The 15,093-nt window shown below is 47.4% G+C and overlaps 1 protein-coding gene and 1 pseudogene across 1 annotated transcript in view; both read right to left on the reverse strand.

The window, feature by feature from the left end:
• LOC139266161 (tRNA (uracil-5-)-methyltransferase homolog B-like) overlaps nt 1-2,715 on the reverse strand; it is a 74,055-nt pseudogene extending 71,340 nt beyond the window's left edge.
• Nucleotides 2,716-7,525: 4,810 nt separating this feature from the next.
• Nucleotides 7,526-15,093, reverse strand: part of wdr44 (WD repeat domain 44) — a 116,118-nt gene continuing 108,550 nt past the window's right edge. The window contains exons 19-20 of the mRNA XM_070883157.1: nt 14,215-14,340; nt 7,526-8,751 (exon numbers count right to left, since the gene is read on the reverse strand). Of these exons, the coding sequence (XP_070739258.1) occupies nt 8,663-8,751; nt 14,215-14,340 (215 nt within the window). The 3' untranslated portion in view covers nt 7,526-8,662. The remainder of the gene's footprint in view (nt 8,752-14,214; nt 14,341-15,093) is intronic.

Here is a 15,093-nt window from a genome sequence, read left to right on the forward strand (position 1 = left end):
TTTACTGTAGCTCAAACTCTCCTACCCACAGTCTCTCTGGAGTGAGATTTGGGCAATTTCCAGCCTACTGTTGGAACCTTGGTCTCCTTACCATTCTAACGAATGTGATAATGTGGACCTATCAGCCCCTTCACCAATCTGCAACTGCTCCTCATAGCTCATTCTCCAGAGTGGGGTCACAGCAGCAGCCAGCCTGGGACACAAAGAATACAGGAAGTGCAGAAAGAACATTTTACAGAATGGGGTCAATTTTAACCGAACACGCCCAGGAAATTGACAGGATCGGTTAAATGTTGCCTTTACACCCTGCCCGATTTTACTCTTTGTTGAAGTGACTGGAGAGTAATATTGGGTGGTGCGTAAAACTGGCGTTCCACCTGTAATAGAAAGTGGACTACTGTGGTAATGCAACTACGGATGTACAACAATAAAGGGTCATGTGACAAAGGCACATGATAACAGTTGGAACCACCTTGTTGAGTGTGTTTGTTAGTGATGCACTAAGAATATTTCACACTACCCGATCCAGTGGCCTTCCCAGCTGGCCAGTTTAGTTATAATTACCCCCAATTTCTTCTGGGCCAAAAATACTGAAGGATCTGCATGAAATACAGCGCAAGAACCTGTCACACTACGAAATTAGCTACCTTTAGAATGGCCTTCAGCAGCACCCAAATGAAGGCACAACTGCGATTAGATACTTCAGTAATTGCCTCATTAACACAATCCTGCGCCAGCATTATGAACCACTCACTGCTGCCTTATGGTGTTAAGGTAATTTATTGCTCAATAAAACAGCTTTCACTGATACCATTTCATTTCTCATTGATTCTACTACATAGCAACCTAGGAATTTCTAAACATAAATAGACCTAGGTCCATTTAGTTCACCTTCTACCATAATGGAGTTGTTGATGAATCACGGCAATCAATCTCTATCAATTAGTCTACAATAGACACAGATGTGAGGTGAGGAAAACATAAAGAACATAAGAAATAGGAGCAGGCCATACGGCCCCTCGAGCCTGCTCCACCATTCAATGGGATCATGGCTGATCTGATCTTGGCCTCAACTCCACTTCCCTACCCGCTCCCCATAACCCTCGATTCCCTTATCGTTCAAAACCCCAGTGGTAGAGAGATTTGGGAACCATGGGTCGAAAGTCCCCATGTTCCTCCCAAGCCCGTTACACTTACCACATGTCATGATTCAAATTACTCAAACTGTATCCAAAAATATTATATTCTGAAAGAAATCTATCTAGGACCTCGGTGTTATTTGACTATTTTATGGCTGAGGATTACAAATGAATGATTAATAACAGAGTTTATAGGCGATGTTAAACTTGGGTAAGGATTTCTATACGATAGGGAGAATGGATAGATGTGAAATCCAGCCCACTGGAATTCAGGGTAGTTGAGAATAAATGGAAAGAGGCTTGATGCACTGAGATTTTGTGTAATTGCAATGAATGGGAAGGGGTTTGGCCCATTGGAGTTCTCCACAATTGGAGTGAATGGGATTTAAGGTTGAATATAATATGGATTCCACTGCAGATTATGAACATAAGAACATAAGAATTAGGAACAGGAGTAGCCCCTCGAGCCTGCTCCGCCATTCAAAAAGATCATGGCTGATCTGGCCGTGGACTCAGCTCCACTTACCCGCCCGCTCCCCATAACCCTTAATTCCCTTATTGGTTAAAAATCTATCTATCTGTGATTTGAATATATTCAATGAGCTAGCCTCAACTGCTTCCTTGGGCAGAGAATTCCACAGATTCACAACCCTCTGGGAGAAGAAATTCCTTCTCAACTCGGTTTTAAATTGGCTCCCCCGTATTTTGAGGCTGTGCCCCCTAGTTCTAGTCTCCCCTACCAGTGGAAACAACCTCTCTGCCTCTATATTGTCTATCCCTTTCATTATTTTAAATGTTTCTATGAGATCACCCCTCATCCTTCTGAACTCCAACGAGTAAAGACTCAGTCTACTCAATCTATCTGAAGGTCAGACTATGGCTTTATTTCTTTTGTGCAGATAGAACACCCAGTGCCTTCTCTTGGGTTTAAATTGGGGAAGTGTTTCATTGTTCCCACAGTGGTCTTTATTCACCCCGTTAAGCACATGAGGACAGCACCACCCCAATTTCCTGATAAACATGGCCGGTCAGTGGGGCCCTCAGTCAGCAGCGCAAACTCAGACAAGTACCCCAACAGATGTTGGTGATGTTCCAAAAATGAATTTCCAATCCCAGTTGAGTCACCTTAAGGAGGTGCAAAGAAGAACAGAGGTGCTTTCTGCGTTCCCATAAGGAAGGAGGGCAAGTCAATTCTGTGAGCATTCAAGCAAGGAGTTAGGTCACAAAGTGACACTGGAGAGGGTAAAGGGCCATGATTCAACAACAAGGAGGGGTGAAGAAAGGGGGAAAGATCTAAGAGAAGAAAATATTATGTTTTTAAATGAAAAGTACATAAAGAGTCTCAACTTTCTTCCCAAGTTATGCTAGTGTTGGGAAACTTTGCCGTATTGCCAGATTTCTGCCTTTTTTCAGAACTTTTCCTCACATTTTCTTATTTTGCTGCAGTGGTTGGACCAAGGCTTTGATCAAAGATCACGTTTCTGCAGCATCTCTGGGAGGTGTGGAAACAAAGGACCTGGTAACTGATAGGCTGTGGCACAATCCACAACAGACGACTTAAATAAGCAGCTGACATAGTGACACCTACAAAAAGAGAGGGTGATCCATGAGAGGAGCATAAGAACATAAGAATTAGGAGCAGGAGTAGGCCTTTCGGCCCCTCGAGCCTGCTCCGTCATTCAATGAGATCATGGCTGATCTTCTACCTCAGCTCCACTTTCCTGCACTATCCCCATATCCCTTGATTCCCTTAATATCCAAAAATCTATTGATCTCGGTCTTGAATATACTCAAAGACTGAGCCTCCACAGCCCTCTGGGGTGGAGATTTTCAAAGATTCACCACCCTCTGAGTGAAGAAATTTCTCCTCATCTCAGTCCTAAATGGCCGACCTCTTATTCTGAGACTGTGACCCCTGGTTCTAGACTCCTCAGCCAGAGGAAACATCCTCCCTGTATCTACCCTGTCAAGCCCTGTAAGAATTTTGTATGTTTCAATGAGATCATCTTTCAGTCTTCTAAACTCTAGAGAATATCAGCCTAGTCTACTCAATCTCTCCTCATAGGACAATCCCCCCATCCCAGGAATCAGTCTGGTGAACCTTTGTTGTCCTCCCTCAATGGCAAGTATATCCTTCCTTAGGTAAGGAGACCAAAACTGTACATAATAATCCAGATGCAGTCTCACCAAGGCCAACATCCCCAGCATCGAAGAACTGACCACACTTGACCAGCTCCGTTAGGCAGGCCACATTGTCTGCATGCCCGACACGAGATTCCCAAAGCAAGCGCTCTACTCGGAACTCCTACACGGTAAGCGAGCCCCAGGAGGGCAGAGAAAACATTTCAAGGACACCCTCAAAGCCTCCCTGATAAAGTGCAACATCCCCACCGACACCTGGGAATCCCTGGCCCAAGATCGCCCTAAGTGGAGGAAGGGCATCTGGGAAGGCGCTGAGCACCTCGAGTCTCGTCGCTTAGAGCATGCAGAAATCAAATGCAGGCAGCGGAAGGAGTGTGCGGCAAACCTGTCCCACCCTCCCTTTCCTTCAACTACTGTCTGTCCCACCTGTGACAGAGACTGTAATTCCCGTATTGGACTGTAGAGTCACCTGAGAATTCACTTTTAGAGTGGAAACAAGTCTTCCTCGATTTCGAGGGACTACCTCGAGGGACTGATGATATAACTGTAATAAGATGTCTTTACTCTTATACTCAAATCCTCTTGTAATAAAGGCCAACATACCATTTTCTTAATTTTTTGCTGTACCTGGATGTTAACTTTGTGATTTGTGTACAAGGACACCCAGGTCCCTCTGAACACCAACATTTCCCAATCTCTCACCTTTTAAAAATTATTCAGGAAAGCACCAGCTTCACATATCAAAAGGAGGATTTCCTGAGCTGACATTCCCAAATTAAATCAGTTACTCAACAATTTAATCAGAATCTATCCCCCAAGCTCACTAATGGCCAAGTGAGTAGATTGAGTGAACAGCTAAGACAGAGACTGGGGAAATCCCAGTTTTAACTCTTGGTCTGAGGTGAGTTGGCTGATTTCAGTGATGGGGCACTGCAGGTTTAACGAAGGTAAAACTGGTCAGAGTTCCCACTTCTGATCACTATCCAGAGACTCCTACAAGAGACGTGCATGTCTAGACATAAAGCGGGGTGGGGGGTAATTTTAAGAATTTGTGTTTATTTGTACTGAGTGGCAGCCATTTCTCTGATTCGCTCCCCATTATCACATGACCTATTCCTGATTGGTCCCCTTGGAGGATAAGCCACACCCTGAAGTTCCTCTGGAATGTGTAACTGGAACCGCCCAGCCCAAGTTCTGACTGACTTTCCAATTTGTAATTCAATCAACTTTGACTTCAGAAACCACAGAGGATAGATCTCACCAAAAGCTACCAAGTTCCAGCCAAAGTCCCTTACCCCAGAGTGTGCATCTCTCCCCCAGCAGAAGACTCCTACACCAACGCACTTTCTGCCTCTCCAAGCTGAAGTGCATTACCCAAGTGCAAGTGCCCTGCCATAGATGGGGCATTGTGTGCGGATTGTTAGCAGGTTTATTGGGTATGAAATGAATAGTGACAGTGTGGTGACTTCAGGATTTTAGCCACTCCAACAATGTCTCTTGTAACACACACCTGGGGGGGGGGGGGCTTGCACGCACCAGGGGGTTGGAAGAACGTGATCTGTCTTCCCTGAGTTCCCTCTCTCCCCTCCGATCCCCCCCACCTGTGTCTCTCTCACACCCCCACCCCCATGCTCTCTTTCTCTCCACAACCCCTCCACCCCCAAGGTTCTCTCTTCCCCCCCGCTCCATCCAAGGCTCTCTCCCCCTCCTCCCCCAGGCTCTCTCTCTTCATCACCCCCCCCCCCCCCCCGCCCCCACAGGCTCTGTCTCTTCCCCCCACCCCCGGGCTCTCTCGTCCTCCTAACCCCAGGCTATCTCTCTCCCCCCCACCCCCTCCCAGGCTCTCTCTCCGCCTACCCCGAGGCTCTCTTTCTCCCCCTCCTCCCCAGGCTCTCTCTCCCCCCTCCCCTCCGCCGTCTCTCTCTCTCTCCCCTCCACCCCCCCCCCAGACTCTCTCCCCCCTATCCCCCAGGCTTTCTCGCTCTCTCTCCCCTCCCCCTCCCAGACTCTCTTTCTCCCCTCACCCCCCGCCCACCCCAGGATCTCTCTCTCTCCCTCCCCCCCCCAGGCTCTCTCTCTTCCTCGCCCCTCCCCCTTCCAGGCTCTCTCCTCTCGAACCCCCCCAGGCTCTCTCTCTCTTTCTCTCCCCTCCCGCCCAGCAGTCTCTCTCTCTCTCCTTCCCCCCCCTCCCCCACTTGCAGGATCTCTTTCTCAACTCCCCCCAGGCTCTCTTTCCCCCCCACCCCCTGTCTCTCCCTCTCTCTCCCTCCCGCCATCAGCTCTCTCTCTCTCCGCCCCCCCCCCCAGGCTCTCTCTCTCTCCCCTCCCCCACTCTCCGGCTCTCTCTCTCCCCTGCCGCCACCCCCCCCCCTTTCCAGGCTCTCTCTCTCTTCCCCTCCCAGGCTCTCTCTCTCTCCTGCCCCCACCCCCCCTTCCAGGCTCTCTCTCTCCCCCTCCCACCCAGCAGGCTCTCTTTCTCCCTCCCCCAGCTCTCTCTCTCTCCCCTTCCCCTCCCCCCAGGCTCTCTTCCCCCCCCCCCCCCCCAGCCCAACCAGGCTCGCTCTCTCCCGCCGCCCCTCCCCCCCCAGGCTCTCTCTCTCCCCTCCCCCCTGCTCGCTCTCTCTCACTTCCTCCCCCCACCACCCCAGCTCTCTCTCTCTTCCCCCCCCCCCCCCAGCTCTCTCTCTCCCCCCCCCCCCCCCAGCTCTCTCTCTCTCTCCCCCCCCCCCCCAAGGCTCTCTTTCTCTCACTTCCCCACCCCCACCACCGGCTCTCTCTCTCCCCCCCCGCCCCCCCCCAGGCTCTCTCTTTCTCGCTCTCTCCCTCCCGTCCCAAGGCTCTCTCTTCTCTCTCTCCCCTCCTCCCCCCCCCAGGCTCTCACTCACTCTCTCCCCTCTCCCCCTACAGGCTCTCACTCTCTCTCTCCCTTCCCCCCTCCTCCAGACTCTCTCTCTCTCTCTCACTCCCCTCCCCCACCCCCGGCTCTCTCTCTCCCCTCCCCCCACCCCGGCTCCCTCTTTCTCTCTCTCCAACCCCCCCGGCTCTCTCTCTCCCCTCCCCCAGGCTCTCACTCGCTCTCTCCCCTCCCCCCCCCCCCCGAAGCTCTCTCTTTCTCTCTTCCTTCCCTTCACCCCCCCCTCCCCGTTCCAGGCTCTCTCTCGCGATCCCCCCGCCAGGCTCTTCCTCTCTCCACCCCGTGTCTCTCTCCTCAGTGAGCACTTTACGATGCTGCTTCACTCAAATTGAGAAACGAACTGCTCCTGGCCGCTTCACCTTCCCTCTCTCCCAACGCCCCACTTCTCTCTCTCCCCGCTGCCTCCCTTCTCTCTCTCCCCACCGCCCCACTTCTCTCTCTCCCCAATGCGCACCTTCTCTCTCTCCCAACACCCCACTGCTCTCTCTCCCAGCCGCCTCACCTTCTCTCTCTCCCCAACGCCCCACTTCTCTCTCTCCCCACCGCCTCACCTTCTCTCTCTCCCCAACGCCCCACTTCTCTCTCTCCCCAACGCCCCACTTCTCTCTCTCCCCAACGCCCCACTTTTCCGTCTCCCCACTGCCTCACCTTCTCTCTCTCCCCACCGCCCCACTTCTCTCTCTCCCAGTCACCTCACCTTCTCTCTCTCCCCACCGCGCCACTTCTCTCTCTCCCAGCCACCTCACCTCACCTCTCTCTCTCTCTCTCTCTCTCAGCCGCCTCACCTTCTCTCTCTCCCCACCGCCCCAATTCTCTCTTTCCCAGCCGCCCCACTTCTCTCTCTCCCCAACGCCCCACTTTCTCTCTCTCCCCGCTGACCCATACTCTTCACCCAAACTGCCACTGAGAAACGAACATGTCCTGGCCGCCCGCCACGTCCCTCGCCCCACCCAGTCGGAGGCTAGGCTGTTTGCGGCTCGGTCGGACAACGTGGGCAATTGAAGAACAATGCCTTCGGGGGGGGAAAAAAGAGAAACACAGCAATCACTATTTGGACAGACATATCAGTAGAGGTGTTGAATTTGATTTGGCTGAGAGCAGCTCTCCTTTACCATCCTGTCATGGGACCTATGGCAATGATTTCCCAGCAAGATCTCAAGAACCCGAAAATCACCATGCAGGTCTTTCACCTTCAGTTTCTTCTACAGCATCTAATGCACAAAAGTTTAATATGCATATATGTACACCTGAAGCCAGAGTTTCAGCAGGAAGCCAACTACATCCCGACTCGATTCCTTCAGACGTGACCAGAGTTCAAGAAACCAGAATATTTGTTGGAACAACCTTTATTTATACATTTTGCTTACTTCAGACCTTGACAACCATCAACAACATTTTCTAGTGCCATAGATCCAGAAATGTTATTTCATTGGTATTGAATAGTCATATTTACACAGGCTTTCCTATTTGAGAGCCTTGTGTTGCAATAGTACACATTTTCTCTATTTAACACAAAAATTAAATTTCAAGACAACTTTTTTTTTTATACACACTGTTTTGAACATCAAATTGTCTTAATATAACGCAACATAGTAAAAGATCGTTCTAAGATTCATTCGCCCAGTTCCAGTGAAACAAAATTTGGCTAAAAGGAAAGGAAATTTGACATCTGTAATGGAATAAAAAAAAAGGAAAGCACAAGAATTGAACATACAAAAGAAAGAAAAGCATGTGGCTGGATTATCAGTGTCCTTGCACTCTTAAAAGAATGCACTGAGTTTTACAACAACTTGTTTCCACCCTTGCAGCAAATGGAATTGAAGTTGCACTTCCCACAGTGATTAGTTTGACTTGGCATCAGCTTTTAAAAGGAACAGCTAATTCTAGTGAGCAGAATGCACACGCTACTTTCTGTTAAACCAGTTCAGCCACAAACTAAACAGAACTTCATTATACAGCATTCACTATTAGTATATGTAGTTTGCCATCGATACACTTGCACAATTCCGCCAGAGCTGTTTTAACCAGCTTTCTTACAAGGCACACTATGATCTATGGAATAAATTTGTTTTCTTTGAAGCAGAAAAGCTAATAACTGATCCCCAGACCAGAACTTGCACAGACATACAACTTCAATACACAAACACAACTATACAGTACTTGGACAAAGAGGAACTTAATGGACTATAGTCTTCAGACCTTTAAGTCCCATACATAAGGATATTTACAATCAGTTCTGCAGGTTCCTACTTAATAACCACACAGCTTGCCAACACAGCTGATCTCCACATCCAAACCAACTCCATGTTAACTACTGAGGTTTAAAACAAAGTGTGTAACAGTATTGGCCATTTCAGTGCTTCGAGTTCTGCTCATATCCAGTGGTAATTAAAAGCCAAGTGTTTGCAAGAGATTAATTAAAATGTGCCACATCAGAATTCGGTTTCAATACAGAGCCAGAAAGCAATTAGTTCTTCTTCTTACTGATGAAAACTTTGATTGCGCCAGTGAAATCTGCAGACAAGAGTACTTCGGTGATATCTGCTTTCAATGCACCTGATATGGGAGAGAGATTAATGATAAATGTCACAGTATTTAGTATATACACATCTCAGAACAGAATACAATAGTTGCTACTCTTAGTGGAAACCCTGAAGGAATCCAAAGTCCAAAGAAGTAATTTTAAGTTGAAAGGAAGGTAGTATGTAGTAGGAAGGTGTCCTGGAGCAAAGTGTGGGAAGAAAGGTCATCGACTCTGTTCCCTGTAAGGTATCGGGATGCACGGTCGCTCAGTGATCTGTAAGCTCCTGTGCACTTAAATTCACAGGCTGCGCAGTGAGCTCCAGCAACAGGACGAGCCGAACCCAATGAGTGGGGAAATAAAACAGTGCCCTGGACAAAGATGGCTGACCCATTAGGCAGAACGCCCGCCTGCACTAAGGAGATGTCACTCGTGCAAAAGATCGCGTCATTGCTCAATAAACAAAGCAACAAGGCTCCCACCCTGCATTAATATGGCAGCACTCGCACTCGAGTGGCTCTAGCGACCCACACAAAGATGGCTGCGGAGCCTTTTTTGTCAGGTGGTTGATGCCACTGAGGTTCCCTTCCCAGAAGTGATGCCTAGTGAGTCGGAGTCGAGCGTCCAGCAGCTAGAGATCTGGTTACCACGGGAGCGAGCGGTGACGGGAGCAGCCCAGCCCGAGGCCTGCAAGAGCCCAAGCAGCCGAGCACGGTAAATAGACCCTGCATCAGGCCACAGGCCTGCTCACTACCTGTCGAGTGTGCTCCCCCGGTTAGCACTGGGTGGGCAATGGACTATCCCAATGTGTGTCCTGGAAATGTTTAGCTGTGCTGTAGTATTCTGCCTTTGCTTCTGGCCATGTAAAGTATAAAACCATCTGGATAGTAGTTCAATCGGTCGAACGTATTCTAGAATTGTGAATACTGGTGCTAGAATTCCGATGTCCCGGGTCCGTATGAAGTGTCTACAGACCCGGGAAGGCATCGGAAAAGCCGGTTTTCGGCACGCAATGCCCATGCGCTGAAAACCAGCTTTTCCAATCTGTCAGGTTTCTGGCTTGACAGATCATCCGCAGATCGGGAGCGAGGACATTTGTAAGTGCAAATTTCCGATATTTACGGATATCTTGCCCAGCAAATGTCCTCAAAGATCTTACGCCTGAAAACGCAGGCATATAGCCTACTTTTACAGGCACAAGTGTTTAAAAATACACAAAAACATTTTAAAATAGTTACAAAAGCACATTTTATTCTTAAAAACCCTCCCCACTACAGTAAGTTTATTTTTAATCATAATTAAAAAACTTAAAAAATCGGGAAAATTTTATTTTTATAAGACATAACTTTAATTTGAATTAATTTTAAATGTGTGGTCTGTTTTCTTTATTATTTTATGTGACTGCATTTGTTCCCATTATTAGCATTAAGAACTCGTAGATACGCGAATTTCAGTGCTATTAATGGGAACCTGTGAAATACTTATCTGATTGGCTGAGCAGTCACACACAATTGCATCTTCTGCGTCGGGATCCGCTGGGCAGGAGTGCGTTTCGCAGCGCGGGAGAAGGCCTCCCCATCGGAAATCAGGGAGCCTCCTAGACCAGGTAAATTCGTAAAAAATCCAGAGAGGAGGCAATTGCCCGCGGGAAGACCCCCAGGAGGAATTTCTGGGCCTGTCTTCAGAGGGGCGGCGTCGATCCCACAGGAGTGGCGGCGCCGATCCTGCAGGTTCTTCAGTGATTTACCATTTTAATGGTTAGACCTGAGCTGCTATAACTCGGTGTGGCAGAGAGTAAAAGACGCTGTTTCTCAGTTTATAGGAGATGCCGTCTACTTTCGGCAAGCCATTTACATGATAAGGTTTTAAAACCTAAACTTTAACACCCGCATCATCATAATTAACAGAGTTATGCTGCACCTATCAGGCCGCTCCAGACCCTGGGGATGAGGGGATATTGCTGGGTACCAGGGATGAGTTGGAATATATTTATTTTTAGGTTAACTTAAAAAAAATTATCCCAATTTCTAGACAGGGTCTTAGTGAACCTCTTCAGGCAAAATTTTTTTTTTTTTTTTTAATGCTTCACATTTCCATTTATGCGGTGTAATGCAGACGGAGGTGAGCTGTGGATGTGTAAACCAAGAAGACGGTCCGAAACTGGAAATGTTGATGTGAATGATTGTCTGATTAAAGTTGAACAATACCAAGGTGGAAGAGCGAGGGAAGCACTTTTTAATCTTAAATTAGGCCGCAGTTTCACAAGTGCTTTTGCTCCCATGGAAAGAGGTTTTGGGTGCACTTCAATGAAAACCTGGTGGTAAAACCCAAGAGATAATTGAGAGCCATGAGGCAGGAGGCTGGTACAGATTTATGCTTGCACCGAGTGCACATTAACTCCAGCTTTGGTTTCTCTCAACCTCCCAACAAATGTTGGAAACCAAGTTATTACTAATGTCTGGTGTAATAACAAGAAAACTTAAAACAAGTCATTTGGTTCATCAAGTGCATTCCTTCCACCAATATCCAGTCTATTGGTTTTGGGATGGGATGTTAAATCTGTTCCTGTGGTTCAGATGGATTAATAAGCAATTGTGAAAGGTAAATCGTATCTGACTAACCTGATTGTTACTTCAAAGAACTCGAGAGGGTTGATGAAGGTAGTGCAGTAGATGTATATATGGACTTTCAAAAGGCACGATTAAATACCACATAACAGACTTATCCAAAAACAGAAGCACATGGTATTAAAGGGGCAGTGGGTACATAATTGGCTGCAGGATAGGAGGCAGAGTGCAGTGATGAACAGATTATTTTCTGACTTGAGAATTATGCAGCGAGGTCCCCCAGGGGTCGATATTCAGACCATTGCTTCACTTGTTATACAGGTGCAACGTCTCAAATCCGGAACTCCGAAAACCAGAATGGCCCAAAAACCGGACATTTTGTGCATTGCTGATGGAGTCGTCCAGAATTATTGTCCGAAAACCGGATATTGAGACAAAACCCGAAATCCGGCATGGATCCGGTCGAGGATTCCGTATTTCAGACTATTTATTTTCTTGTCTGAAATCCGGAAAAATCCAAAAACCGGAACGGACTTGGTCCCGAGGATTCCGGATGTTGGACCTGTATAGAAGTGACCTGGACTTGAGTACAGGAAGTACAATTTTGAAGTTTGCAGATGATACAAAACTTGACAATGTAGTAAATAGTGAGCAGGATAGTCGCAGAGTAAAGGTAGAATGTGATAAAAGACTTTATCCAGAACATGTATTGAAGCAAAATTCCTTCTCAGAAAATCTCCAGACCTTGACATAATGGCCATTTTGATGGTTTACTGCTCATCAACTTAACCTGACGTTTCCTGTCTGGAATTTACAAAGGGATAGATGACCTGGATAATCTCATTGTTAATGTGACCGGGCTAATAGTTGCTAAGGTATTAGTTTCAGTGCCTCCATTGTTTTGGCCAATGTGCTATTAACACCTTCATCATCAACATAGGCAGTCCCTCGGAATCGAGGAAGACTTGCTTCCACTCCAAAAGTGTGTTCTTGGGTGACTGTACAGTCCAGTACGGGAATTACAGTCTCTGCCACTGGTGGGACAGACAGTGGTTGAAGGAAAGGGCAGGTGAGACTGGTTTGCCGCACACTCCTTCTACTACATGCGCTTGATTTCTGCATGCTCTCGGCGACAAGACTGGAGGTGCTCAGCGTCCTCCCGGATGCACTTCCTCCACTTAGGACGGTCTTTGGTCAGGGACTCCCAGGTGTCGGTGGGAATGTTGCATTTTATCGAGACGACTTTGAGGGTGTCCTTGAAACGTTTCACAGCAAGTGAGCCCCAGGTGGGCAGAGGAAAGAGTTCCAAGCAGAGTGCTTGATTTGGGAGTCTTGTGTCAGGCATGTGAACAATGTGGCCTGCCCAATGGAACTGGTCGACAGTGGTCAGTGCTTCGATGCTGGGGATGTTGGCCTGATTGAGAACACTGACGTTGGTGCGTCTATCCTTCCAGGGGATTTGCAGGATCTTGCGGAGACATTGTTGGGGGTATTTCTCCAGCGATTTGAGGTGTCTACTGTATATGGTCCACGTCTCAGCCATACAGGAGGGCGGGCATCACTACAGCCTTGTAGACCATGAGCTTCGTGGCAGATTTGAGGGCCTGATCTTCAAACACTCTCTTTCTCAGGCAGCCAAAGGCTGCACTGGCGCACTGAAGGCGGTGTTGAACTCGTCGTCGATGTCTGCCCTTGCTGATAATAGGCTCCCAAGGTATGGAAAGTGGTCCACATTGTCCAGGGCCGCGCTGTGGATCTTGATGACTGGGGTGGGGGGGGCAGTGCTGTGTGGCGGGGTTAGGTTGGTGGAGGACCTTTGCCTTACGGATGTTTAGTGTAAGGCCCATGCTTTCGTACGCCTCAATGAAGATGTTGACTATGACTTGGAGTTCAGTTTCTGAATGTGCACAAACACCTTACATGGGATGTTGCCGACCCGTCTGTTTTGTCCTACTCCATTATCCCAACGACTCTCCAATATTAGCATATCCTAATCTGACAATGACCCCAAGATGTAATGATTAACTTTGATGGGACACCTGATAGAGCAAGTTCTAACACAAGGGACGTGTAATGTAGTTTTGTAAGAGCTGTGATTAAAAATTAAATAAAGCCACTAATGAGGTTTAAAAAGCAAAAAAGAACTGATGATTTTTTAAGAGTTTTATTGTCTCATGGGGTGGCAATATGGCATATATATACGCTTGTGGTTTTAGTAAAAGTTGTTGTTGTAAAATGTGCCATGCTCAAAGGAGATCGTGGCCAGCTCAGTACAAAAAACAATTAGAAGGAACATTGGTCATCGACCTGAAATGTTAACTCTTTCTCCCTCCACAGATGCTGCCTGACCTGCTGAGTATTGCCCACATTTTCTGTTTTTATTATAGCTGCTACTCATCCACTCTAAAACTGAAAAAGTTGTTCTTTAAAACATAAGCCAGATCTGCTTCCAGCTTTCTTCCCATACTTTTCTCCAGGACACTATACATACCACCCTTTTCAGCTTAAAATCAGTTCTTTAGACTGTTGATTCCTTCAGGACTGTTATTAAATCCGTAATCGACTGGTTTTTATGGAGCGTCCTCCTTCTGCCCTGCAAACGTAGGCACACACGCACACACACACAGCCCCCCACCCCTTCCACAGAAACGGGCAAAACACTCTCTCTCTACACAAATACCAACAAAACTCATCTATTCAGGACAGCCAGCGCAGATAGAAATCTACATCCTTTTTGAATTCATCATGCAGGTTTAACCATTACTTAACTGTTTCCAGTTTCTCCGGTGTGCGTCATGTGACAGCATCACTACGAAACATCTACAAATGGGTAATTATATTTATAAACAAGAATGCAAAGAGGGTGCGCTATCAAAGTTTACCAGTCTATAAAGATTTATAGTACATAATATCTGAATATAGATTACATACCAGAAGGTATATGATCTGCATCAATACCCACACCTTCAGCCTCTGCTTTCTCTGCCTGTGGGACATCAGACAGCATCAGACTCGGATTTGGTGCAAAAATTGCTGAGGTTACAACCGCATTATGTGCTACACAAAAGAAAAACATAGTTGATATTATGATTTAACTATAGAATTTATGACAGTACCTGCATGTATTCAAAACAGATTTTTAAGGACACATTAGCTGTACGAGCAAGGTTTCAGTTTTTGGTAAATATTATGCAAAATAATTTAGTCCCAGTTGAGGTTAAAGAAAGGATTGTTGTTGTACTGGGATGTTTTCAACAGGCACTGTTCCTGAGAAGCACTTGTGGTCTCAGAGGGAGATCTGTCTGAGGCTGAACCACACTGTTCGCAACCTTGGCGTCATATTTGACCCCGAAATGAGCTTCCGACCACACATTCGGAACATAACTAAGACCTCCTAATTCCACCTCTAATATCGCCCGTCTCCGCCCTTGCCTCAGCTCATTCGCTGCTGAAACCTTCATTCATGCCTTTGTTACCTCCATACTGGACTATTCCAACGCACACCTGGCTGGCCTCCCATGTTCTACCCTATATAAACTACGTCATTCAAAACTCAGCTACCCGTGTCCTAACTCGCACCAAGTCCCGTTCACCCATCACCCGTGTTCGCTGACCTACATTGGCTCCCGGTTAAGTAATGTCTCGATTTCAAAATTCTCATCCTTATTTTCAAATTCCTCCATGGCCTCACCCCTCCCGATCTCTAATCTTCTCCAACCCCACAACCCTCTCTCCGTTCTCCGCCTCCTCCCTTCCCTTCTCTTCCCCCCCCCCCCCCCCCCCCAATGCGATGTCTGCACTCCTCTAATT

Source organism: Pristiophorus japonicus, chromosome 6 (assembly GCF_044704955.1).
Source record: "Pristiophorus japonicus isolate sPriJap1 chromosome 6, sPriJap1.hap1, whole genome shotgun sequence".
Taxonomy (NCBI): domain Eukaryota; kingdom Metazoa; phylum Chordata; class Chondrichthyes; family Pristiophoridae; genus Pristiophorus; species Pristiophorus japonicus.